The sequence below is a fragment of the Microcaecilia unicolor genome, chromosome 3, assembly GCF_901765095.1.
Source record: "Microcaecilia unicolor chromosome 3, aMicUni1.1, whole genome shotgun sequence".
Classification (NCBI taxonomy): Eukaryota; Metazoa; Chordata; class Amphibia; order Gymnophiona; family Siphonopidae; genus Microcaecilia; species Microcaecilia unicolor.
In genome coordinates this window covers 193892215-193919981 of record NC_044033.1, presented here as the reverse complement: position 1 = coordinate 193919981, position 27767 = coordinate 193892215, and the positions used below count along the sequence as shown (strand labels likewise).

The 27767-nt window shown below is 45.1% G+C and overlaps 1 protein-coding gene across 1 annotated transcript; it reads right to left on the bottom strand.

The window, feature by feature from the left end:
- Positions 1 to 121: 121 nt before the first annotated feature.
- On the bottom strand, positions 122 to 27767 carry DENND1C (DENN domain containing 1C). Its single transcript, XM_030194702.1, has 23 exons — positions 27587 to 27767; positions 20768 to 20864; positions 16055 to 16119; positions 15474 to 15514; positions 14274 to 14323; positions 13886 to 14005; positions 13327 to 13396; positions 13115 to 13195; positions 12384 to 12434; positions 11924 to 12044; positions 10539 to 10638; positions 9575 to 9620; positions 5749 to 5850; positions 5390 to 5515; positions 5175 to 5276; positions 4972 to 5062; positions 3845 to 3885; positions 3418 to 3489; positions 2438 to 2494; positions 2205 to 2336; positions 2019 to 2086; positions 1480 to 1678; positions 122 to 1376 (listed from the first exon to the last, which is right to left on the bottom strand). The coding sequence occupies exons 1-23, from the start codon at positions 27765 to 27767 to the stop codon at positions 654 to 656; spliced, it is 2736 nt and encodes a 911-aa protein (XP_030050562.1). The 3' UTR covers positions 122 to 653.

Genomic DNA, 27767 nt, shown 5'->3' with positions numbered 1-27767 from the left:
GTTTTTCTTCTTTCAAAACGTGTAAAAGCAGATTTTTAGATATTGTGATAACTAATAAAACTATTTTAAAAGATCTGTCTGTCTGTTGTCTCAGAAGCCCTGCCAAGGTTCCAGCTGTGAGGAAAGAACATTTTTGTGAAACCCAACTTTACCAAGCAGGAAAAAGAACAGTGCTGGAGAGCGAAAACTGAGACTTTCACTGAGCCACTTCCAGATCCCTGACATTGTGCTACACGATTGATGTATTATTTATTTTTGGTTTTAGCTGGCACCTTTTTTGGGGGCTCGAGGTGGGTTTTTCAGGTGATTCTCTGTCCTCAGTGGGCTTAAAGTCTAAATCTGTACCTGAGGCTTGATCACAAGGAGTATTAGCAGGATTTGAACCCTGGCTTATCTACTTCTCAGCTGCTGCTTCTCTAACCGCTGAGTTGTCTCCTGCTTTCTGCTTCACTTTGCACCCACAGGGCCTGAATTTTCTCAACAAGTATGTGCTCCTCAACCCTCTTTCAGTAATTCCAGGATAGGATATAACATTTCTGTTGGGAGAGACGGTGCTTTCCGTTACATTATGGAGGCTTGTACGAAGCAGTTTTCCGATAGACACAGAATGGGAGAAATCCTTCAGCACGTGGGCCCCTGATTGCTCAGACATCTTAGGCCTCAAAGCGCTTTTTCAGTTCTGCTACCTTTGGGAGACTGAGGACATTGGGCTCTGGATGACGGATTTGCAACAAGGGACTCAGGGGCATAACTTCAGTTTGAGGAATGGCCCCCAGAGTTTTTTTAAGTGGGAAATTTTTGGTCTCGGGAGAGGTAGGAAATTTGTTCTTTACAGTTCTTTCAGTTTGCTGTCCCACTGCTGACTGGACACTGGAGCCTCTGCTTTCTCTCTCAGATTGTGTGTGCTGGTCATTGGGATCCCCAGGGTGTTGCTGTGCTGGCTGTGTGAGGGCTCCTGTGCTGTGTTCTCTGGCTTGTAGCCCACAGCCTTTTTTTTTAGCTTCTCCACAGTTGGGTTCCTCTGCTGCTTCTGCTCTGCCTATGGCCTGCTCACATCCTGCCTCACTGTTCCCCAGGACTAATGTATGGTGCTGATCTCTTTCTAGAACTGTCGTCTCTTCTTTCTGTGTACTCCCCTGGTCCCGCATCTCACTTCTTTTTAGATGCTTAGCAATAACACTCGGGGACACGTCCATGGCATTGTCGGGTAGTCCAGGGACCTCCTGAGCAGACTGTCCACATATTTCCTCAGAAGATGGCATGTTGTATTTGAGAGAATCCTCTTCTAGGTACCAGTGCTGTCCCTTGTATGACTCGGAATCCCTTTCAGACTCGTAGCTCAGATTTTCATTGCTTGGAGCATCTAGGGACTTTACCTGCAATAATGATAATAATACAAATTCCCCACTCTACATAAAGATACAGGAACTGAGGCTCTATGTCATTAAAAGCAAAGGGGGCTGGGGGAGGTTGACTTACCCTGGTCATGTAGCTGCCCTCATCCAGATTGAAGAAGTCAAGGCTGCGTGTTCCGTACAAGACCCTTTCCCCAGATGCCTGTGTACTGAGTGTATCAAAAATCTCTCCCAGAAGATCCAGCTCCTCCTGCTCCAATAAATTTTCTTCAAACTCTTGATCTAAGTCACTGGCTATCATAGATGTTTCCTGCTCATTCTCTCTGCAAACAGAAGCAAAACAGTAGGGATGCGTGACTTGAAACTAGGCACAGTAAAACGTTTGGGAATACTAACACGTCCACCACAAGTGTCCAAAAGCACTTTCCCCTCCACCGTAACCTGGACAAATGTATACGTGAGTATGGTTGCTGTCTCAGACTTGTAGGTACAGGAGGGTGAGATTACTGCACGGCAGTGGGAAGGAGCAATGTAACTGTGGAAGTACGGGAGGGTGTGAATTACAATTGACAATTTGAAGGAGCAGTTTAGCCTTGGACAGGACTTGTAGGTAGAGGAGAGGGGTGTACAGAGGCTATGGAGGCGCCTTCCATTGTACCCTACCTTTGTGCTTGCGAAGCAGAACTGTTCTGTGTTTCTTGATAGTTTCTATTTGGCCTTCTGGGGCGAGACTGATAATAAAAGAAAGAGAGAAACGTTTAAGGTATTTCTGGGGAAAGAAGTGAAGTAACCTCCTTGCAGTCTGTTTCACTCTAAATGGAGAGTTTGGTGCTTGCTCTGTCTTGTTACCTGTCCAAAATGTTTTGTTATGGGCAGTCGACTCTGCAGACAGTCATGAGGTTGCTTGTGGAAACCTGGGCTAGTCATCTGGTCACACCTGAGAGAACTGCCACGCTGCAACTCCCGCGCAGTACACATGTCCTGGAGACAGAGGAGAGACACAAGAAATGGCAGAAGCCAGCCCTAAAAATAATGATGTGAGAGTGACAGTAGAAGGGTGTCCAGGGGGGCCTGCCTCTCACCTTGTACCTGAAACGATTCCTCATTTCCTTCAGACCTATTTTAGCCTGACCCTTTGCCTGCCGTGAAGAGAAGAAAAAACAAAGAGTCCTGTTAATTTCTGGGTGGATAGATATAAACACTCACATATCCACTCAGTCATGCTGTATTTGCTAGCTAAAGTGTTTTCTTAATTTAAAGATTTTTAGTAAATTGATTCATATATGACATATTCACAATCTCTTTATAAATAAGTGAGTAGTGTAAGTTGTTATACTTTGATCCTGGTAGGTGGGAAACGGTATAAAAGAAATCCATGTTTTATATTAGAATAACCCTTGAATCCCCTCCCCTCCCCCTTCCCAAGACAGAATAAGTTGTTTGCTTAAAGATTAAATTTATCCTTGCCGATGGCTGAGAATTTATGTACGATCTCTCTGTTTCAGATGTGCTGCGATAGTAAATTTAGAGAGGGGAGGGTCATGGCCATTATAATTAATGAATTTTGCCATTTGGAATTTACTTGTAAGAGCACTATCGAGGGATTTTTGGGCAGCTGTAATTTAGTCAGCACCTGTCCGCATTGGTGCCAGAACCTTTTATCTAGAGTCAACCAAATCGTATGGCGTTTGGAGGGAGTAAGCATCATATTTACTTTATTCATTTGGATTTTGCTCACACCTTTTTCAGGTACACTACTTATTTATACAAGCCAACACATCCATTCTCAGGTTCTTTGATATAGTGTTTATATATGTATTTTTGTAATGTGCCCCACGACAGCTATAATGTACATATGTGATACCAAATTTTCCCAACACTTACATCTTTTTAATTTCATGCAGTAAGTAGCAAGACACCCTGATATGCTAAACTGGTGAAGTTCATGGAAACAATTTGAATTAGAATTGCACTTCCTTCTCCCAATATAGGTGGGTTACAATATACACAGCCCAGGCTTCACTCGCAAATGAAAATGGGGTTCAAATAATTCCTCTCTTACATATTTGTACATGTTCTTCATAGCTGGGTTTGCCTTGTTTTTCACTGTGTGAATCAGAACATCGCCCCTTTTCTAAAAAGAAGTGGAGGGAAAGTTATTAACTGTGACCTGTATATCGTAGTTCTCACAGAAATAGTGCAGTGAGAGGGGGAGGCTGGAAGGAAGGTGGGTACAGGAGGAGAGCTACGCACAGTGGGAGGAGGAGGATGGTACAGGAGGAGAACACACAGTGGCAGAGAAGCTGTGGAAGGAAAGTGTATATGGACAGATAGCCCTGCACAGGGGGAAGGGAGACTGGAAGAGAGGTCATTAATGTACAGTGAGATGCTGGGTATGTGAGAAGGCAGCATGTGGACTCTCAGCATAAATGAGTTTCATTGATTTCTTCACACTTTGCTGAAAAAGATCTTTTTTTTTTTTTTTTTACCTTAACACTGTCCAGCCAAAGCTGATAAGACTTGGAACTTCCTGTATAAAAGAACCAAAGAAGAAACACATAGAGCATGAATCTTAGCATCACCCTGATTGGCTAGGAGGGGTTCTGTTCCTACAGTTGGTATATTAAAATCAGCTTAATTGGCTGACAGTGGTTCTGTTCAAGTCTTGTACACCAGCACTAATCTGATTGGCTACCATGAGTTCCACTCACCGAGTTTCATATGTTTATGCTGCTCTGATTGGCTAGCCTAAGTTCCGCTTACCATGTTTGTTATGCTTACACTGCTCAAATTGGCTAGAAACGGTTGTTCCGTTAATAAGATCACATACATTAGCATTACCTTGATTGGAAGTTCAGCCTTTTTGTATGTTCGTTTTCAACTCTTTTTATTGAGTTTCGAAAATATAAACAATCAGAGTGAAGCAATTTTTGAGAAATTAGTATGATATTGATGATCAAAATGAGTTTTTCCACAATTAACATTTCAAATATAAGCAGTAGTATCGGAGGTATTTTCTAGCACCTTCTGTCCGGTCTGAGGACAAGTTTCCCCATAATCCACAGTGGGTCAAGCCCTATTGCTGTGCCCTATGAACTGGTAACAAACCAGGCCCTTTTTGAGCTTAATTCCTCTAACGGACACAGCGATCCCCTCCCTGGAAAGGCGCAAATGGGTGCCTTTTGCAACTCTGGTTTGTAAAGACACAAACTCACCTATGAGCCTTTATAAAGTACTATATTATATTATGCTACACTTTACTTCTATTCCACAATCACCCATAGAGTTTTATTTGGCTTGCAATAATAAAGAAGATGGATAACGCAAAATCCAGAAGTGGCAGAAATTGTGTCTAATTTGAAGCTGCAGATGTTTCTATAAATATTGAAGTGTATGCAGACATCAATACTTTAAAGGACGTTCACACATGCTAATTCTACCTGTGTTCCACCAGAACACTGCTGTATGTGGGTCAGGTAAAAGAACATGACTTTTCCATGTGTTATCCCTGGGGTAATTTTGTGCATGAAATCTCCTCAGTAACATTTACCCCCAGAATGAACAAGAACTCAGCAAGGGTCATTATCTCTACAATAGAAAAGGTCTTCACATTCACCTGAAGCTAGTCCACAGTCGTTAATTTCCTCTTCAAAGATGTCGGAAAACCCTACTCCACTGTTCAGATTTTCCAGCCGGCCTTCCATAAACTGCAGAAGAAAGGGGAGAAAAGCAGGAAGAATTGTCTTTGGCGGTGAAAGAAAGGTACAGGATACCTGGCTGAGAGATGGGCTGTGTTGGGTTGTGGAGATATCTTTGTACCTGTTTGAAGAGCTGCAGATGGACTGCGTTCTGCAGAAACCGCCTGATGCTGCTGGATTTGTGATAAGGAACTGATTCTTCACAGAAGGAGATGGGCTCATTCTGCCAGGGGGACATAGAGAGAGAGGCTGTTACCAAAACCATCATTTCTTGCAAAGCTTCCCACACGATCACTGCTTCGATTTTGGGGAGGAATGAAAATGTCTCAAACATACCGGGATACAGATCAGGGCATCCCTGTAGCTCCCAAAAAGCAAAGCCTGGGCTCTGAGGAAGGCCCGGGCAATCCCATCACCCACAGTTACAGACTGCTTTTTCAACCTGAGCCTCAGCAGTGAAACCTACAGGAGAAGGTGGACAATGTTAATTATACTAGATGAGACTTCAGCAAGCCAGCACACAGCCATATGAGATGAGACCTTCCATCGCTGGCACACAGCTTCCCCCCCTCTCGCCTCCCTCATGCTGGCACAACTCAGCCACAACATGAGACGTCCATACTGGCACAACCCAGCCATCAGGTTATCTGGTACTTTTTGGCAGCTTGTATAGCCAAGAGGATGAAGGCACTTACCACATGACCGGGAAGGCTTTCCAGGTCCTGGAAAGGTGACTCCACAGTGTTAGTATCCACATCGAGTATGACAACGTCTTCCAGAGCCCTGCTTCTGACCCTCTGTAGACCAAACAGGGAGATCACAACATCTTCTTGTAACACAGTCACCCAAGCACATCCATGCAACGTCTGCAGAACACACCATACAGCACCTACATCACTCTACAACTCCTGCATATAAGGTCTGTGTAACATACAACACTTCTGCAGCATAAACACAGCACCTTGTATATAATAAGTCACCCAGAGAAATCCACACAGCACCCATCTTTAATATAATCACCCCCAGTTATTTGCATACAACTCAGTTGCTTACACACTCCATACATCACATGTAGCGTCTGAGATTGGTAATTTTGACTTAGAAGAGGGACTTTGGGGTGATGGTGTGTGAGGATCTGAAGGTGAAGAAACAATGCAACAAGGTGGTGGCCATGGCCAGAAGGATGCTAGGCTGCATAGAGATGGGTATAACCAGCATAAGAAAGGAGGTGTTGATGCCCCTCTACAAGTCATTGGTGAGGCCCCACTTCGAGTATTGTGTTCAGTTTTGGAGGCCATATCTTGCTAAAGATGTAAAAAGACTGGAAGTGGTGCAAAGAAAAGCTACAAAAATGTTATGGGATTTGCATTACAAGATGTATGAGGACAGACTTGAGGGGCTGATTTTCAAAGCACTTAGCCTTCCAAAGTTCCATAGGTTTCTATGGAACTTTGGAAGGCTAAGTGCTTTGAAAGTATGCCTCAATGACCTGAACACGTATACCCTGGAGGAAAGGAGAAAAGGGGTGATATGATACAGGTGTTCAAATATTTGAAAGGTATTAATCCGCAAACGAACCTTTTCCAGAGACGGGAAGGCGGTTAGAAACTAAAGGACATGAATTGAGGTTGAAGGGGGGCAGACTCAGGAGTAATGTCAGGAAGTATTTTTTCATGGAAAGGTTGGTAGCTGCGTGGAATGTCCTCCCGCAGGAGGTGGTGGAGATGAAAACGGTGATGGAATTCAAACATTCGTGGGAATCCTGTTTAGAAAGAATAGATCCACAGAAGCTTAGTGGATATGGGTGATTAGGAAGCAAAGCCAGTGCTGGGCAGACTTCTACGGTCTGTGCCCTGACAATGACAAGGACAAATCAAGATCAGGTATATACTATGAAGGATCACATACCATGTGTAATGAGTTTTTCTTGTTGGATGGACTGCAGCAATCTTTACCTGCCGTCATCTACTATATTGGTACTAAAAGACAGTACCCATGAGTGTCACCCCCACAGACGCACTATTACAATGTGCAGTACCTGTGTGCTCTGAAGGCCAGAAAGCTCTTTAGAGATCGTAGAGAGAGATTTACACTGAGACTAGAAAAGGTCACTAGGACAACAGTGTTGCTGTCGGAGCCACTAGAATATCGTTACACGGTATAGAGGTTTCAAAGAGCTGCATAGCTGGAAAGGATTCGATCCAACCATAGCACTGAAACAGTTCTAACCACTCTTATAAACAAATTTAAACAACTAATTGCAACCGGAAACAATGTGCTTCTTCTACAATTTGACATGTCCAGCGCGTTCGACATGGTCAGCCACCAGATACTCTCGAACATCCTAGACTACTTTGAGATTGGAGGAAATGTACTTAGATGGTTCAAAGGCTTAACAGCAAGAACCTATCAAGTGATATCAAACTCAAAAACGTCAACACCATGGAAACCTGAATGCGGAGTTCCACAAGGATCGCCGCTCTCACAAACCCTTTTTAACAATGATGACGCCTTAGCCAAATCGCTATCCAACCAAGGACTCAACCCGTACATCTATGCAGACGATGTCAGTATATACATCCCGTTCAAACACGACTAACCGAAATCACAAATGAAATCAAACACAGCTTCCAAATAATGAATCGTGGGCAGATGCATTCCAACTAAAGCTAAATGCAGAAAGACACAATGTCTCATTCTATCCTCACAATATAACACGAACAACCCAGTTACCATAAACACCCCTAGACTATAACCTTCCGATCTCAGATAATCTGAAAATGCTGGGAGTCACAATTGACCCGAAATCTCACACTCGAAGACCACGCGAAAAATACTGCAAAGAAAATGTTCCACTCAATGTGGAAACTTAAAGGGTCAAACCTTTCTTCCCAAGGGAAATTATTCCGTAGCCTGGTACAATCGATGGTGCTAAGCCATCTAGATTACTGCAATGCCATTTTAGCCGGATGCAAAGAACAAGTCATTAAGAAGCTTCAAACTGCTCAAAACACAGGCAGCCAGACTCATATTTGGGCAAACGAAAGCGCCAAACCCCTAAGAGAAAAAGTACACTGGCTCCCACTAAAAGAACAAATTGCATTCAAAGTTTGTACCCTGGTCCATTAAAATCGTTCACGGGAGGAAGCTCCGACCTATATGTCAGACCTCATAGACTTGCCTACTAGGAATGCAAAAAGAACAGCACGCACATTCCTCAATCTCCACTACCCCAGCTGTAAAGGACTAAAATATAAAGCTACATATGCATCAAGCTTCTCCTATATATGCACGCATCTATAGAACGCATTACCAAAGACCATAAAACAATGCATGACCTAACAATCTTCCATAGACTACTGAAAACTGTTCAAGAAGGCCTACCATAACGAGCCATCTTATTTACAAAATAATTAAACTTTATACGATATAGTAAAAACCGAACTCTTGTCAATTGACTGTTTAACCTCATTGCTATTAATTGAAAGCCACACAATACGTACTACCACCTTTATCTCTTATGCTGAAAATGATCCTCTCTTAAGCCGAGGACCCAACTTATGTCACAATTCATTCTACCACTCAGAAACCTCTATGCAGTACCATAATGTATTCTTCTCTACCATGTAGGTATGCAACTAATGCAAAACCATTTGTAACACTCAGAACCTCAATGCAATATCATAATGTATTCCTCTTCACCATGTATGTATGCACCTTAATGCATTACCATTTGTAGCTCTGTACCCGTAAATGACGATCGCCATCACGACATAATGTAAGCCACATTGAAACCTGCAAATTGGTGGGAAAATGTGGGATACAAATGCTACAAATAATATATAAAGTATGTGAGTGCTTTCGAATGAAATTAATGCAGTTACATAGCTTGTATCTCTTTGAAAATTAAACTTAGAAGCAGCTGCAATTTAATCTGTGTACATTATGTCTGTGCTTAATACATTATCTGACTGTAATGTGCAGAATATCATATTAGTAGATCAGATTGTATGTGGGGGGCAGAGGAGGGTATAAAATCTCCAGAAACGCCGGTTTTTCCCGTGCAAAGATATATATATATATTTTGATATTAATTTCTTGCTTCAAGCAGTCAGTACTGGTGAGGGGGGGGGGGGGGGGGGAACTGGAATACTCCCCACCTTGGACTCAGCCCCCCTCCAAACTGCAGCACCGTTAAATGGCTGGCAGGGATGACCAAGCCCACCAGCTGAAGAGATGAAGTGCCTGAACATCTCCCCCCCGTGCCCCGGTGCTGCTTCAGAATCTTTGCAAAGCACCTGTACCCTCTGAAGAGCGATGTAGAAAAGTTTGGTAATAAACATACAGAGAAATAAAGTTCCTGGGCATAGTGATGGATCTGAATGAGTTGGAGGCTGGAAGGAACAGGAGGAAATTTCTAAGTCCCTGCACCCCTCCAAATAATGAAACTCAGGCTAGGGGTGGGAGCATTAACCTTTAGAACTCCCCTTTCAATTCCAAATGCAGAAAGAGAGTACTCACCTCCATAAGGCTGGTGTGGACACCAATAAGGTAAGGCATAGGAGCACTGCAAGCACAAGAAAAGGGTAGGTATAAGTCTCAGCATGTGTTTGTGTGGGGGGGGGAGGGGAAGGTCTCGCAGAGATGTACACCTGATGAACTTAGAGTAGTAAACAGGAAGAGATGTTCAGATTGAGGCAGTGTAGCAAGATGTAGCCACAGCTGGTGAGGTTAGGGCACTGTGGCAGGACGGAGCAGCCAGTGAGGTTGGGGCAGTGTGGCAGGATGGAGCTGCAGCTGGTGATGTTGGGGCGGTGTGGCAGGACGGAGCTGCAACCGGTGAGGTTGGGGCAGTGTGGCAGGATGGAGCTGCAGCTGGTGATGTTGGGGCGGTGTGGCAGGACGGAGCCGTAGCTGGTGAGGTTGGGGCGATGTGGCAGGACGGAGCCGTAGCTGGTGAGGTTGGGGCGATGTGACAGGACAGAGCCACAGCAGGTGAGGTTGGGACAGTGTGGCAGGATGGAGCTGCAGCTGGTGAGGTTGGGACGGTGTGGCAGGATGGAGCTGCAGCCGGTGAGGTTGGGGTGGTGTGGCAGGATGGAGCTGCAGCTGGTGAGGTTGGGGCGGTGTGGCAGGACGGAGCTGCAACCGGTGAGGTTGGGGCAGTGTGGCAGGATGGAGCTGCAGCTGGTGAGGTTGGGACGGTGTGGCAGGACGGAGCTGCAACCGGTGAGGTTGGGGCAGTGTGGCAGGACGGAGCCGTAGCTGGTGAGGTTGGGGCGGTGTGGCAGGATGGAGCGGCAGCCGGTGAGGTTGGGGTGGTGTGGCAGGACGGAACCGCAGCCGTGAGGTTGGGGCATTGGCAGGATGGAGCTGCAGCCGATGAGGTTGACTTCTAGTGAGTAGTCGAATCACTGCAAGTTGCTGAAGATTTTAGGAGCCAGATAAAAATGTTGTGGTAAGAATGAAAGGTAATGTTCCTTACCAGCAGTAGTCCAGCAGGTGTGGGGGCAGCATGGGGATATATATGTGTTGCCAGTACATGGGGTAGAGAAGTGTGGAAGATGCATGTACACATGCGTCAGCTAGAAGAAAAATACAAAAAAGATATTGAAAGACTCAGAATCTGGATGACAGATGTGCTAGTGGACATGTCTTTCATGTGTGTGACTAGTGGCTCTGAGTTTTTCTGTGTTTTGGTATGTGCATTTGGTGTGACTTAGCATGAATCAGTGTATACATACATGTATGTCATATGTAGATTTGAATACATACCTAAATCTTCACTACCCAAGCTGTGAAGGACTCCAATACAAATCAACTTATGCAAGTAGCTTTTCCTACATAAGCACACAACTGTGAAATGGACTACCAAAAGCCATGAAAACAATATACAACCATTTAAACTTTAGGAAATCACTAAAAACCTACCTATTCATAAAAGCATACCTTACTGACATAACCTAAAAGACTGAACCCTGCTACACAACTAACTAAAGCTAGACTGGACTCACGCAACTCCTCCTCGTTACAATTCCCAAATATGTCTGTAACACAAGTATCTATTCTACCATAGTACCACCTTGTATTTGTTCTTTACTGGCTTGGCGTATACCTACGGTATTATGTAAGCCACATTGAGCCTGCAATTCCCAATATGTCTGTAACACAATCTATTCTACCATAGTACCACCATGTATTTGTTCTTTACCGGCTTGGCGTACGCCTACAGTATTATGTAAGCCACATTGAGCCTGCAAATAGGTGGGAAAATGTGGGATACAATGTAACAAATAAATACTGATTTGAGTGCATGTAAGTCATACGTTTATCTGAGTACTGATGTGAGTTAATGTGTCTGAGTATGGTTGCAGTCAATCGAAAGAGGGTAAAGAGTACACCAAAAGGTAAATACACAAACAAAGGCACAAGTTGACCTCCAGAAACAGGACAATGGAAAGATCCGACATGGGCCATGTTTCGGGGTCACTGAAATTGCAGAACTCTTAATGATAAGGATAAGAAATATTCTGTGAATGCAGTTCAATGACACTGAACGTAGTGGTTGCAGGTTCTCAGCTTCAGGGTGAAGGCATCGGCAGTGGCATCGCTGCTTCCCTGAGTACGAGTGCATGCATGTGACATGCATCTTACTGATGGTACATGCATGTCGTATATATGAGTTAACATGCAGCAGTATGGCTGCATGTCAGTTGTGTATCTTAGGATGTAAGTTAGTGTGTGTATTACAGGTGTAGCTCAGTTCTGATATGTTAGCATATGTCTGTGTATGGGTACATGTATGTCACGTGTATAGCTGAGTTCTAATGTTAGTATGTATGACATGTAACAAAGAGAATGATACATGACAGTCTCTCACCGTGCTGAGCTTACTGGAGGTAATCAGGATGCGTCTCTCATACAACATACTGGCGTAGAGCTGTAACATATTGTTCACATCCACAGTAACGACAAACTCCGTTAAATTCCTCTGAGCAGGAAAAATATAGACACATTAAAATCTTCCAGGATCCTGCTGCAGATACACAGAAGTAGGCACAGATTTATAAACAAGTTCCAGAGCATTTATTTACCACCATAAACATTTCCAATCCTCCGCCTTCCTTCTTCCTCCTCTCCCACCTTCCTCTTCCCCCTCCCCATATCTCCTTGACCTCAGTCTCTTTCTACAGTCCTCTCCCTCATCCTGGCACCTGCTTCTCCCTCTTTCTGAGGTTTGAGTTTCTGCTACCTTCCCCCTTTGCCATGTGTCTGCTTCCCTCCTTCTTCTGTGATGTTTTAAACTCTAAGGCAGTCTCCACACTTACACTTTCTGGATGGTAGGAAGGCTTCCACTGACTGGTGTGACAAAATATGACAGCTGTCAATGACAGGAGATAAAACAGAGTCAGCTTTGCTGTTAGTGAGGTAGCTGTGCACACATTACATTACACTAGGATATGCTCCTTTTGAAGGCTGAGGTCCCTCAATATGTATCACATTGCAAACAAGGTGGTTACTGATATGTATATATCATTGAGAGGAGGGGAATAACTCTGCTGAGCAACTTATAATTCACAAACTGGAATAAAAAGCCCCAAATAAGCGCAGAAGATCCTTAGCTGTAGAGGGTGAAACATAAAGGTTGGGATAAGCACAGAAGATCCATAGATGGGGAGGGAAGTGGGTAAAGGCTGGGATAAGCACAGAGGGTCTGTAGGTGGGGAGGGAGAAGGTGAGGTGAAAAGGCTGGGATAAGTACAGTGGATCCTTAGCTGTGGGGAGGGGTAAAGCTCGGGATAAGCACAGTGGATCCTTAACTCTGTATGTGGACGGGGGGGGGGGGGTGGATTGTGAGGGTAAAATGTGGGATAAGAAGCGGATCCTTAGGTGGGGGGTGTGAGGGGCTAAAACGTGGGATAAGCACAAAGATATCCTAAATGCTGGAGGGTGAGAGATGTCGAGCCAGAGATAATCATTAATTTTCCATGTCTTGTTTGTGAAGAGAGAGCAGATTTGGTGGCAGCTGAGAGGGAGATCTCACCTCTGAGAAATACTTACAAAGTGCAGACTCGGTGCACCATTCAGCTGGGGCACTGGATGCTGATATAAAGAAGTGAGCAGCTCTATCATGTCACTAAACTAAAGGAAATGCAAGATCAGTCTAACCATAAATTTTCAACATCAGAAAGTATCACGACGAAAGATAGTGATTATACATATATATTTCCATGCGAGAGAGAAATGTGTTAGGGATGGAAATGCAAGTACACACCTTCTTTTGCGAGATGCTCTGCAATATTGTTTAGGACTTTGTAGAAAACTTCAAACCATGGCAAGTAACTGAAAGAAGAAACATTGCATTTACATAAGAAGTAAACAGACCAAAAGGATAGGCAGCACGGCAACACCCAGTACAACATATACAGCGAGGACAGGCAAAGCGGCAACATACACAGCAAGACCAGCTGAGAACTTTACACTTGAGAAATGTGGCATTGATAGCTGGGCTCAGTGTGGAGGATGATAGAAAAAGAGGGAGAATTGCCAGTGAGCTGGTAATGAAGGCCCGAAAGCACCAGCCTAGCAGCGACCAATTTCAATTGAGCTGGAAGCCCAAAGCAGAATGCAAAAGTCACTGCAGGTTTCCCGCCTGGAGGCCGGGGGGATATGAACCGAGAATGTAATATGTTTGTTTTCAGGCCGTTGTGTCTTGTGATGGAAAGAAGGAGGTGCATCAAACATATAACAAAAGGGTGAGAGAGCAAAGGTGCCTGGTGCAGAGAAGAGTGACTCTGTGGTGGTGACTAGAGGAGCAACACAGAAGCTCACCTGAGGATACAGAGACATGACTTGAAGCCAACAGCTAGCCGGCAGAATCCAAAGCGCTGGTTCCCTTCCAGGTCTGTCAGTACAAAGGTGAAATGCTGGACTACAGTATTCTCCTTCACCCTGCAGTAAAATGCAAAGAGAGAGGAGACATCAAAGGCCACAGCCGTAGTGACTGGAGCTGTACTGGGGGTAAATGGCAGATAGAGGCTGTTCGTGTGCCAGCTTTTGAAAATGCCTTTCCCTGGATACAGTCAAGCACCCTCACAGCTGGCATCTGTGTGTGCGCAATACCATTTCAATGCCAGTACACGATGAGTTCAAAGCCCACATGTCCGTATGGTAAAGCTCTCCTCTGACTGCAAGCTTGAGGGAAGTGGCAGCAGCTCACCTTTCCACGTCAAATGGGTAGCAAAATCTGCAGAGTGTCTGGATAGATTCCTGGGGAGAGGAGAAGGATGCAGAGGTGAGGATGTGATCGTAGCTAAGGCAGGCAGTGCCAGCATCAGCATCTTCTGAGGCAGGGCCGCCAAAGGAGAGGGAGGGGGAAGCAAGATTCCCCGGGCCTGGCCTCCAAGGAGGACCGAGCGCCAGCAATCAAAAGAGACTGCTCTGCCGGCCACAGATCTTTCCTGCCTATGCGGAAACAGAACGCGGCAGGCGGCAGAGTACTCTCTCGTTCACTGCTGCGGGTGTGGTGGCGGCGGGGGAGCAGCAGAGGGGCACGGTGGCGGAGGTGGGTGGCAGCCTGCCACTGAAGATTGTTTGCCCCGGGCCCAGCTTTGTCTCGTGCTGTCATGTACCATGTATTGGAAAAAAGAGAATGGGATTTGGGCTATTGGGCTCTCCCACTGAACTCTGTCTTCCGTTAACACATCCAGACTGCCTCAGAATTCTGCTCACAGGCTCAAGACTGTATGAATGAATTGCACTAGAGGTCCTCAGCCATTAGCCCTCATCCCCCAATAACATCAGAAATCCGGTCCCATAGACCAGGCACACCACAGGCAGAGTCCCTCCCCACACCCCTTCAAACAGAATGACCCCGTCTGTGAAAAACGGGCAATCCATCCACTTCAATGTGCAATGCTGGAGAAATAGAAAGGGAAATGCATCTCCTTTTGCACTGTGCAAAATACAAAGATACCAGAGATATAAATTTCCCAGAAATCAAGAATGAACAGCAAGAGCTGTGTATAATCCTGAGGGATGGAGGAGAAATAGGAACAGAAATATTCAGTCACTATCTGTATAGTTAAGCAGCAGATACGGCTCTTCTACGTTAAAGTGCTGTACAGATAGTAGAGATATTCAGTCACTATCAGTGTAGCTAAGCAGCAAGTGAATATCACCATGATCTGCATTGGGCAGCAGTCTTTTCTGTCTGCATATATTAAACGGGACAGCTTGTGTGGGTAGAGGCACTGAATAGGTGGATTATTTAAACATTGTGGCTGCCATTTTTTAAAAAGAAACATTGATCCGGGGACTTGAATATCACGTGATTGGTATCATTGTTTTTAGCATAGAGCCGGGAAAGGAGAAATTAAGAATGACTTTTTAGAGACCAAATGAGAGGGAGGGGACCCACCTGATCGAACTGGTCAGGAAACTGCCTCAGAACTGTAGGATCTGTAGGGGAAGCAAAGAGAAGACATTTTCTATCTCAGAATAAACGAACCTAGTGGACTCTGCCTTCCCAGAGAGCATTTCTAAGCCACCTATCAGAGTTGCACTATGTAGCTTTTGCCATCTCGGTACTGCAGTATCTTTTAGACGAAGTACTTATCAGCTATGAAGGGCCTCACAGACTCTGGGAATGAGAGCTCTTGTGGTTCAGGTGAGACTGAGTGCAACCTGAGTGCAGCTCTTTGCTGTCCCTTATCTCAGTCTACCTCCTCCTAGAGGATCATAATTATTTGCTTTTTCACACTTAGCAGCTGAAGCTCCTCTATTCTCACAGACAATACGATCTGCTTTCAAGTCATTGAAATGAACTTGACAAAGCAGTTCCTGTACCCCTGAGCTGGGTGGAACCATCTGCAGCACCTGAATTGCAGGGACCACTCTTTCCCCAGTGCTCAGAACTGGGAGCTGTGATGTGGCTTAAGACTGCCTGCTCCTACACAGAGAATAAGATGCCTTTTCCCCCTGTCTCCTCTGTTGACTCACCATCATCTGACGACTTAGGGCATGCAACTTCAAAGAACCAATCAAACGTCTTCTCAGGATTTTGCCTGCAAAACAATATTGGAGGTGAAGCAAGGCAGAAGTGACTGTGAAAGGATGAGGATCCTTCAGGGTCTGTTTACTAATGTCTTTTCTGAAGGGAAGGGGGCTTATGAATTTCTCTTCGATATCCTCACCATACCAAATTTTTGAGAAGAGTCTGTGAGTATTTTTTGAGGATCGATACACAGCTGTGGCTACACTACTACTACTACTACTTAACATTTCTAGAGCCTGTGGATGTCTGGGCTAACCTCGTGACCAGAAACATGGATTCTCACTAGGGGAAGCTGCTAGGGTAGGGTAGTGCTTCTCCACCCTTTCCTGGAAGGCCAGTCAGGTTGTCAGGATTACCACACTAAATATGCATGAGATAGATTATGCAAATCTCTCATGCATATTCATTTTGGTAATCTGTGTTATTTGAATTTCAGTTCTGCTAAATGTGTATATTTTTTATCCTGTCTCATGTTAATCCTGTTATTAGCTTTCAATTTGCTGTTTTCAAGTTTACCTCAGTTATTGTACTTATTTTACTATTGTGTTATGCTGCTAACAAAATTGCAAGTTTTGGCTTAAACTGTACCTGCTGTACACTGCCTTGGGTAATCTCTATAAGGAAGGTTAATAAATCCCAATAAAGGGTTGAGAAGCACTGTGGTAGGCCATTGGGTGGGGAATGGGAGTACTGCATTTCTGAGGTCATCGGCAGATGGGTGGAGTGAGGGAGATAGTAGTGCATTTCTCAGGTCATTGGATGGGGATTGGGGGTAGAAGAGGCAGGTGGACAGTACTGCATCTCTTAGGTCATACCGGCTGCAGAAAGGAACCAAAGATTCACCCGTAGGGTGCATGATCTGAAGTGCAGACTGTGCTGTACTGTGTTCTGGAGGATGACATATAATGTGCTCGTCATTGCCAGTGTTACTGACGTGTCTTTCTTGTCAGGGGCAAAACAGAGATTTTGTTTTTTTTCAAAGAATAGCTTTAGTGGCAGCATTGTTGTGACTGTCAAAAGTGCCTGTCTCATGATAAAACCTGTTTTGCCAGCTACTTGCCAACTCTCACTGCCACTCCTTGCTTGGGCAAGTCAGTAAAACAGGTTTATTTCTACATAATATTAGCTGCTTTTTCCCTTAGGCAAATGAGAAGATCCTTGTGTATGACCCAGTTTATGAAAAGAAAGGCAGCAGACGCAAGTACACCTAACCCACAATCGGTGTCACAGATACACCATAACCCACAAGCAACGAAACAGATATACAATAGCTCACAATCAAGGAGAAAGGTACACCTACCCACAAGCAACAAATGGATATTTTAATAATTCATAATCAAGAAGTCAAGTACACTGCAACAAATAATGAATGACACGGACATACAGTATCACCATAGCTGGTTAAGTGATAAATAACACACTTAACTGGCTATGTTTTCACCAACTCTATATATCTGAAAATTCAGCGTCAGAGCCCAAACATGGCCCAGGATTGAATTTCCAGGGATAATATCTGCGGCAGTCATCAAAACGCCGATCACCACCGGCTCAATATTGGGCCCCATATGGCTTATCTAGTCTACCCATCCATACCATCTACTGTCCCTCCTCTCATTAGAGATCCTATGTACTTCTCCCAAGCTTTCTTAAATTCACATACAGTGTTTGTCTCCACCACCTTCACTGAGAGGATATTCCACATGTCCACCACACTTTCTATAAGAAAATATTTCTTTACATTACTCCTTAGTCTGTCCCCTTTCACCTTCATCCTATGCCCCTTTCCAAAGCTGCCTTTCAATGGAAAGAGTCTTGTCTCCTGTGAATTTAAGCCATGGAGGTATTTAAATGAATATGTCATATCTTCCCTCACCTTCCTTTCTTCCAGGGTATACATATTGAGATCTTTAAGTCAGTCCCCATATGTTAAAGTTAAGTTTATTAATACATTTTATATACAATTCATTGAAAAATGGCAAATTGTTTTACAAAATTAGGCAGTATGGTTCACTGACCATTTTAGTAGCTGCTTCCTGGACTGACTCCATCCTGTTTATATCTTTTAGAAGTGTGGTCTCCAGAATTGTACACAGTACTCTAAATGGGGTCTCAGAGACTTTTACCAAGAGAGAGAGAGATGCTGGATGGAAAATGAGAAGAGGGGAGATACTGGATGTAAATGCTGGCTGGAAGGTGGGAGAGAGACGCTCTCTGGAGAGGGGGAGATATTGGTTAGAAGAGGAACAGAGGAGAATTGTTGGCTGGAAGGGGGGGGGGAGAACAGGAGGGAAACACTGGCTGGAGAGGGTAGAAGCTGGATGGTAAGGGGGAGGGAGGGGAGATGTTGGATTGAAGAGGGAAGAGAGGAGAAATGCTGGCTGGAAGGGGAGGGAGAGGGGGAGACACTGGCTAGAAAGGGTGGCGAGACAGAGGAGGGAAATACTGGATGGAAAAGAAAGAGAGGAAATGCTCATGGAAGGGAGGAGAAGGTAGATGCTGGATGGAAGAGGAATGATAGGGGAGATGCTGGATGGAAGGGGGAGGGAAGAAGGGAGATGCCAGAAGAAGAGGAAAGAGAAGGGAGATGCCAGAAGGAAGAGGGGAGGGTAGATGTTGAATGGAAAAGGGAAGAGAGGAAAATGCTGGATGGAAGGGGGCAGAAGGTGTCGAGGTGGAAGGGGAGGGGATAGAAGAGACACTGGATGGAAAAGGGAGAGGTGGAACATTGTATGGGTAGAGAGAAGAGGGGAGATGCTGAATGGAAGGGGAGAGAATAGAGTTAGTGAAAGACTGGGGAACGAGTGAGCAGGGGTGAAGGAAAGGGATAGAAAGCTGTAGATGTAGTAAAAAGAGGGAAATTGAAGACTAGATAGTAAGAATAAATTAAACCTGGACAGAGGCAGAAAAATAAATGGAAGAAAACTGAAAGGAAAATCAATGTTGGAGTTGGATGTAGTGAAGGAGAGAGTGAAAAACAACAAAAGGACAAATCCCTGTTAAGAGAAGACAGAGGAAAATGGAAACCAAGGATTGGGACTAAAGCAATTAGACAAATTATCCCCCCTGTTTACAAAGCCACTCTAGCAGTTGCCGGTGCGGTAATGCCGACACAGCCCATTCACATCTAATATAATAATTTGCTCCTCCAACGTTTGAATGAAGCTACCTGCGACCATAACCAACTGCTGACGTCACTGTCCCACACTAGAGGCGGGAAGCGCGCGACCACAATAACTAAGAAAGGGCAAAGACGTTGCTCTTGAGGAGCTGCTTCAGATCTTTAGCAGACCAGTGACAGCTGAATGCAGCGGAGCCACGGCAGCGGAAAAAAGACCAAGAGCTGCTTCAGTACTCAAAACTCACTGACAGCTGAACGAAGAAGACCAGGAGCTGCTTCAGTACTCAAAACTCACTGACAGCTGAACAATAGCGGAAAACAAAAAAACGCCAGCTGTGGGAGCCACTTCAGCTCTTGAAAGGCAGTGAGAGCTGAATGGCAGCGGCCAAAAAAGGTAACCCACAAAAACCCCCACACAATTTAAAAGCAGATTGGGGATTGGGGAACAGCAGTGATTGATTAGGAGGATGGAGATGGGACTTGCAGATTGGGTGAAAAGGGTGAGAAGGTACTGAGCAAATGGAAGACAGGATGGGAGCTATAAGCAAAAGGATGGTGCACTGAGGATGATGGGAAAAATGGGAATTGATGTGGAAGGGAGTGCACCCCCCCCCCATGAAAAATAAACACACACTCTCTCTGGAGGCTGGGATGGGAACAGAGGAAGGAAAGAATGGAAAAGGGGATTGGGGGAACACCACTGATTGATTGGGAGGATGGAGATGGGGACTTGCACATTGGGTGAAAAGGGTCAGCAAGTAGTGAGCTAATGGCAGACAGGATTGGGAGCTATAAGGGAAAGGATGATGCACTGAGGATGAGGAACCTGATGGGAAAAAGAGGGAATTGATGTGGAAAGGAGTACCCACACACAGACACACACGCTGTCTGTCTGTCTGTCTCTCACACACACACACACACACACAGACAAATGATGTGTCTTGGTCTCACACACTCTGTGTGTCAACGACACACAAACACTCATTTTCTCTGTCTCACCAACACACCACACTCTATGTCTCACACAGACTGTTTCTCTCACACACACTCTCTCTCAAACATACACACTCCGAGGAAAACCTTGCTAGCGCCCGTTTCATTTGTGTCATGTATGTATATATGTATATGTATGTATATAATATATGTAAATGTGTATGTATATATATATATATGTATGTATATATATATACAATGTTGTTTTTTCTAGCAAAAAAGGTGCCGGTACTCAAATGCTAGGCCACCCTTCAGGAGTGGGGTATCACTGAGGGACCCACCCCATAATAGCCAGGCCAACAGCAACCAGTCATAGAATCTATGACAAAACAGAATTGGTGTGTAGAGCCTGAGCTCTTTCATTAAAACTTGGGTTCCATGGGTCAATTTTAGCAGACAATGGAAAAGGTGCCGGTACTCGGTACCCCCTCAAAAAAAGCCCTATAAATATATATATATATATATATATTTTTTTTTTTTTCATTGTGGGAATGACTGTTTTTTTTCGTGATTTTTGTCTCTCCCTTGGGGATTTTGCTTTTGTTACCAATCAACATCCAGCATGTTGAAATCACCTATTTGTATACTTCCCCCTTTCATAGCTACATTGTGAATGTCTTCAATTAAACTCTGACCACTTCTGCCTGTAAAGGAGATTGGAATATCACACAAATGTAAATAATTCTCCATTTCTTCCTTCTAGATTAACCCACAGTGGCTCTTCTTTACAGCAATTCTGTCACTTCAATATTCTGTAACATAAGCTTCCCCATTGGGTCAGTCAAAGGTCCATTCAGGGCCAGTCTTAGCAAGTGCAGGGCCCTATGCAGACCAATCTGATGGAGCCCCATCCTAGCCCTGCCCCCATCCTAGCTCCAGGGCCGGCCAACCCTCCCTCCGAGCTCCCGGCCATCCCCTGGGCTCCCCAGCTCCAAGGCCTCCCGGCCCCCCCCAGCTCCAAGGCCGGTCTCTCTCTCTCCCTCCCCCCAGCAGCTCCCTCCCAGCTCCAAGGCCTGTCTCTCTCTCCCTCCCACCCACCAGCTCCAAGGCCCCCCTCCCTCCCCGCTCCAAGGCCTGTCTCTCTCTCTCTCTCCTCCCCCCCTCCCCCCCCTCCCCCTCCACCTCTCCTCTCTCCTCCCACCCACCAGCTCCAAGGCCCCCCTCCCTCTGAATGTTAAAAGTTACCTCGCGTCGACGTTGGGTTACAGGCAGCGCCGGCAGGTAGTAGCAGCAGTGAAAAGCACTCCTCCACTGATAAAAGAAATCAGAGACGCAAACAAATGGGCATTGCAATAATAATGGGTGACTTCAATTACCCAAATATAGACTGGTAAATGTAACATCGGGACACACTAGAGAGGTACAATTCCTTGATGAAATCAAGGACAGCTTTATGGAGCAGCTGGTGCATGAGCCAACGAGGAAGGAAAAATTCTAGACTTGGTCCTTAGTGGAGCACATGATCTACTGAGGACGTTATGGTACTGGGCCCCCTTGATAACAGTGATCATAATTTGATCAGTTTTGATATCAACCTTGAAGTAACTATACATAGGAAGTCAAATACATTAGCGATTAAGTTTAAAAATGGAAACTATGATAGAATGAGAAGAACGGTAAAAAAAAAACTTAGAGGGGCAACTGAGAGGGTAAAAACTGTACAACAGGCGTGGGCTGTTCAAAAGTACCATCCTAGAGGCCCAGGCCAAACATATTCCGTTTGTTACAAAAGAAAGATGGAAGGCCAAAAGAAAGCAGGCGTGGTTGAAAAGTGAGGTGAAGGAAGCTATTAGGGCTAAAAAAAAATGCCTTCAGAAAATGGAAGAAGGAACCGTCTGAAAATAACAAGAAGCATAAGGAGTTGCAAAGCAAATGCAAGGCACAGATAAAGAAGGCCAAGAGGGATTACGAAAGAAAGATAGCATTAGAGGCAAAAAAAAAAAACATAGTAAAAATTTTTTCAGTATATTAAAGCAGGAAGCCGGCAAGAGAATCCGTTGGGCCACTGGACGACCGAGGGGTAAAAGGGGCGATCAAGGATGACAAAGACGTAGCGGAGAGATTGAATGAATTCTTTGCTTCAGTCTTCACCGAGGAAGATTTGGGTGGGATACTGGTGTCAGAAATGGTATTTCAAGGGGACGAGGCAGAGAAACTTACTGAATTCACAGTAAACCTGGATGACGTAATGGGGCAGTTCGGCAAACTGAAGAGTAGCAAATCTCCTGGACCGGATGGTATGCATCCTAGAGTACTGATAGAACTGAAAAATGAGCTTGCGGAGCTACTGTTAGTGATATGCAATTATCCTTAAAATCGGGCGTGGTACCGGAAGATTGGAGGGTGGCCAGTGTAACGCCGATTTTAAAAAAAAGGTTCCAGGGGAGATCCGGGAAATTATAGACCGGTGAGTCTGACATCGATGCCAGGGAAAATGGTAGAGGCTATTATTAAAAACAAAATTACAGAGCACATCCGAGGACATGGATTACTGAGACCAAGTCAGCACGGCTTTAGTGTGGGGAAATTTTGCCTGACCAATTTACTTCAGTTCTTTGAAGGAGTAAACAAGCATGTGGACAAAGGGGAGCCGGTTGATATTGTGTATCTGGATTTTCAAAAGGCGTTTGATAAGGTACCTCATGAAAGGCTACAGAGGAAATTGGAGGGCCATGGGATAGGAGGAAATGTCCTATTGTGGATTACAAACTGGTTGAAGGATAGGAAACAGAGAGTGTGGTTAAATGGGCAGTATTCACAATGGAGAAGGGTAGTTAGTGGGGTGCCTCAGGGGTCTGTGCTAGGACGGCTGCTTTTTAATCTCTATATATAAGGCAGCACCAACGTTCTAATGAAGCCTCCAGCCAGAAGTGTGAAGCGGCAGAGATATCCGGTTTCCTCATGAGTGTCTGCCCCGCCCTCGCTCTCTCTGTAACAGAGTGAAGGAAAAGACAGCACAGCAGGAAATCGCTCTCTTTGTAACAGTGAAGGACTGGAGGAGGGAGGAGAGAGGGCAGACGCCTTCACTCTCTCTGTAACACAAACAAACACAGCACTGCAGGAAACTTAACACTGAAGGACTGGGGGGGGGGGGGGGACAGAGAGCAGAGGGGATGGAGAGCAGAGGGGAAGGTAGAAAGGGCAGAAGGCAGGGACACACACACTCCCACATGCACACTCCGAAGAAAACCTTGCTAGCCCCCGTTTCATTTGCATCAGAAACGGGGCATTTTACTAGTATATTTATAAATGATTTAGAGATGGGAGTAACCAGCGAGGTAATTCAATTTGCTGATGACACAAAGTTATTCAAAGTTGTTAACTCGCGACAGGATTGTGAAAAATGACAGAAGGACCTTACGAGACTGGGAGACTGGGCAGCTAAATGGCAGTTGACGTTTAATGTGAACAAGTGCAAGGTGATGCATGTGGGAAAAAAGAACCCGAATTATAGCTACGTCATGCAAGGTTCCACGTTAGGAGTTACGGACCAAGAAAGGGATCGGTGTCGTCGTCGATAATACACTGAAACCTTCAGCCCAGTGTGCTGCTGCGGCTAGGAAAGCGAATAGAATGTTGGGTATTATTAGGAAAGGTATGGAGAACAGATGTGAGGATGTTATAATGCCGTTGTATCGCTCCATGGTGCGACTACACCTTGAGTATTGTGTTCAATTCTGATCGCCGCATCTCAAGAAAGATATAGTAGAACTGGAAAAGGTGCAGCGAAGGGCGACAAAAATGATAGCGGGGATGGGACGACATCCCTATGAAGAAAGACTAAGGAGGCTAGGGCTTTTCAGCTTGGAGAAGAGACGGCTAAGGGGAGACATGATAGAGGTATATAAAATAATGAGCGGAGTGGAACAGGTGGATGTGAAGTGTCGGTTCTCGCTTTAAAAAAATACTAGGACTAGGGGGCATGCGATGAAACTACAGTGTAGTAAATTTAAAACAAATAGGAGAAACGTTTCTTCACCCAACGTGTAATTAAACTCTGGAATTCATTGCCAGAGAACGTAGTGAAGGCGGTTAGCTTGGCAGAGTTTAAAAAGGGGTTGGACAGTTTCCTAAAGGACAAGCCCATTGACCGCTACTAAATGGACTTGGGAAAAATCCACAATTTCAGGAATAACATATATAAAATGTTTGTACATTTGGGTAGCTTGCCAGGTGCCCTTGACCTGGATTGGCCGCTATCGGGGACAGGATGCTGGGCTCGATGGACCTTTGGTCTTTTCCCAGTATGGCATTATTTATGTACTTAATTAGTGCTTATCAACGTGTAGAAGGTCAGCCTATCTCTGGATAGCCTTTAGTAGTTCGTTTATGAGAGGTTTGCTTTTGTCAAAGCCCCAAGTCAAACCTCCACCAGTGTCATGGGATCTCAACGTTGTTCTCACCCAGCTGATGAAAGCTCCTTTTGAGCCACTGAATTCCTGCCATCTGAAGTACTTGACCTGGAAGGTCATTTTTTTGGTGGCTGTTACTTCAGTTTGTAAGTGAGCTCCAAGCCCTGGTAGTGCATGCACCTTATATTAAGTTTCATCATAACAGAGTAGTCCTCCGCACTCACCCTAAGTTCTTGCCGAAGGTGGTGTTGGAGTTCCATCTGAACCAGTCAATTGTCTTGCCAACATTCTTTCCCCGTCCTCATACCCGCCCTGGTGAAGACAAGTTGCACACCTTGGACTGTAAGAGAGCATTGGCCTTTTACGTGGAGCGGACAAAGCCCTACATACAGTCCGCCCAGTTGTTTGTTTCTTTTGATCCCAACAGGAGGGGAGTCGCCATCGGAAAACGCACAATCTCTAATTGGCTAACGGATTGCATTTCCTTTACTTATTATGCCTAAGCTGGGCTGACTCTAGAGGGCCATGTCACGGCTCATGATGTCAGAGCCATGGCAGCGTCAGTGGCTCACTTGAAGTCAGCTTCTATTGAAGAGAAATGCAACTTGGCTGCAATGTGGTCATCAGTCCACACATTCACATCTCACTACTGCCTTCAGCAGGATACCCGACGCGACAGTCGGTTTGGGCAGTTGGTGCTGCAGAATCTGTTTGGGGTTTAGAATCCAACTCCACCCTCCTAGGCCCATTTTTGTTGTGTTCCAGGCTGCACTCTCGCTTAGTTGTGTTTCTTTTTAGGTCAATCCATGTTATGTTTTTGCCGTTGCGGGGCCCAATTGACCATTGTTTTGAGTGAGCCTGGGGGGCTAGGGATACCCCATTGGTGAGAATTATCAGCCTGCTTGTCCTTGGAGAAAATGAAGATACATACCTGTAGCAGGTATTCTCAGAGGACAGCAGGCTGATCATTCTCGCATACCCGCCCTCCTCCCCTTGGAGTTGTTCCACTTCTCTTTTTTTTTGCTTTTTATTTAACTGAAGAGGACACGCTTGCGTCGCGGGCGGGAAGTCGTTCACGCATGCACGATGCGCGACGGAGCGTTCCAGAGACTTCTCATTTTTTCTAAAGTTCTTCCGGTTTCCTGGGCCAGCGTGGACGACGACCCATTGGTGAGAATAATCAGCCTGCTGTCCTCAGAGAATACCTGCTACAGGTATGTATCTTCATTTTCATTTGAAGACTACTTAAGCTCTGGAACTCCTTGCAGGAGGATGTGGTAATAGTGGTTAGCATATCTGGGTTTTTAAAAAAGGTTTGGACAAGTTCCTGGAGGAAAAGCCCCTAGTGTGCTATTGAGACTGACATAGGAAAGCCACTGCTTGTCCTGGGATTGATAGCATGGAATGTTGCTACTAATTGGGTTTCTGACAGATACTTGTTACCTGAATTGGCCACTGTTGGAACTTGGAAGCAGGATACTGGGCTAGATGGACTGTTCTGACCCAGTGTGTCTATTCCTTATGTTCTTTATGAACATGCATACAATGGAGGTAATAAGCAATCTCTCTCATGCACATTTATGAAGGATATCCTGAAAAGGCAACTCATTGTTGGCCCTCAAGGACTGTAAGTCAGTGGCGTAGCCGGACAGCCAATTTTGGGTGGGCCTGAGCACAAAGTGGGTGGGCACAAAATTTTCTCTCTCCCCAAAATTGGCTCTCTACCCACTGCCCCGAACCCCCCAAGCCACCGCTGCAGGTTTCTCCGGCACCACCTACCGGCACCCAATGGGCCTTCTTTCCCCTCCCTCCGTCGGGCAGCGCCAGCCTAACTGTACAACAAAGCTGCACGGCACCGGGTCCATCAGCATGCTACCGCTAGCTCCTACCTTGTCATCTTTCGGCAGAGGTGTTAGTTCTGCTGCTAAACCTGCAGCGGATCCACGCGGTGCCAGGCTGTCTCTCTGTACGCTGCTGTGACTGCTTCCTCTGCGCTAGCCCTGCCTCACCTCCGATACTCTTTCTGAAGATCTTAGCAGGAGGAAATCCAGAAAGAAAACATTGCAAGGCTGGTACTAAGAACGGCTAAGGGGGAGCCCTTGACACAGCCTTTTAGGGCGAAACATGCATGTCGGGCATTGTTGAACCCCTGGTCTGACCGTTCAGTGCAAGTTAAGTATTGCTTATAAGTAACTTAGAGATTAAAAAGTAAAATGAACAGTTAAATAAGTAAATGAAGAAATAGTTTAGTAAAATATTATCGCCAGTGAGGATTTGGGTGCTGTTGAATGTCCAATAAAAGAGTGAAGTTGGTCATGTGCACTGCTGAAGCGATAAAAAACATAAAAAACATATGAATGATTTCTATATGATATATGGTTAAGGCGGAGGTTAAACCATATATGAGCCTTGTTAGGGGAGTAGTTACAGTTGAAGGGCTCTTAAAGAGATTAGTAGTGCCAAGTATGCTTGATTTGTATCTGCCATTTTCAGGGCACAGACCGTAGAAGTCTCCCAACCACTAGCCCCACTAGTGTGTAATAGACAATAAAAAATAATGAGGTCTTATCTGGAAGAGGGTGAAAAGATAGACTAATAGCTTTCCTCACATTCTAAATCAAACTTTGTTTTGGTCTTAGCCTATCATGTTAGTAATTTAATAATTACACATAATTGATCAGTTTTGGTATTTAAATGTGCCTCTGCTTTTTTACATAGGTTCAGTGAACCCTGGCAGGTGCAGCCCTGATCCACCTGTTCTTCAGTCATCCAGTTACTCTCCTCTGTCACTTCTTCAGCGGAAGCTGGTTTAGATGTATTGATCCAGAAGAGCGACCCTCAAGAAATGATGTCACAGTCTGTATGTAACACAGATATCAATCCAGGAGATTGACCCACAGGAAGTGATTTCACAGTCTGTGTGTAACACAGACATATCAATTCAGGCAAGCGACCAACAGCAAGTTATTCAACCAGTTGTACAAGGCACAGTTTTATCAAGACAAGAGTTTTACCCACATCAAGTAATTCCACAGTCTGTACTTCACACAGACATTGCAAGTCTGACGAGTAACTTTCAACACATGACTCCATGGCAAGGAGGTGATGCAGACCAGTTATGCCAGAAGACTGAACCACAGCACGGATTTCTACAACCTGTATATGATGCTGTGTGTCACCATCCTGCACTGGCAT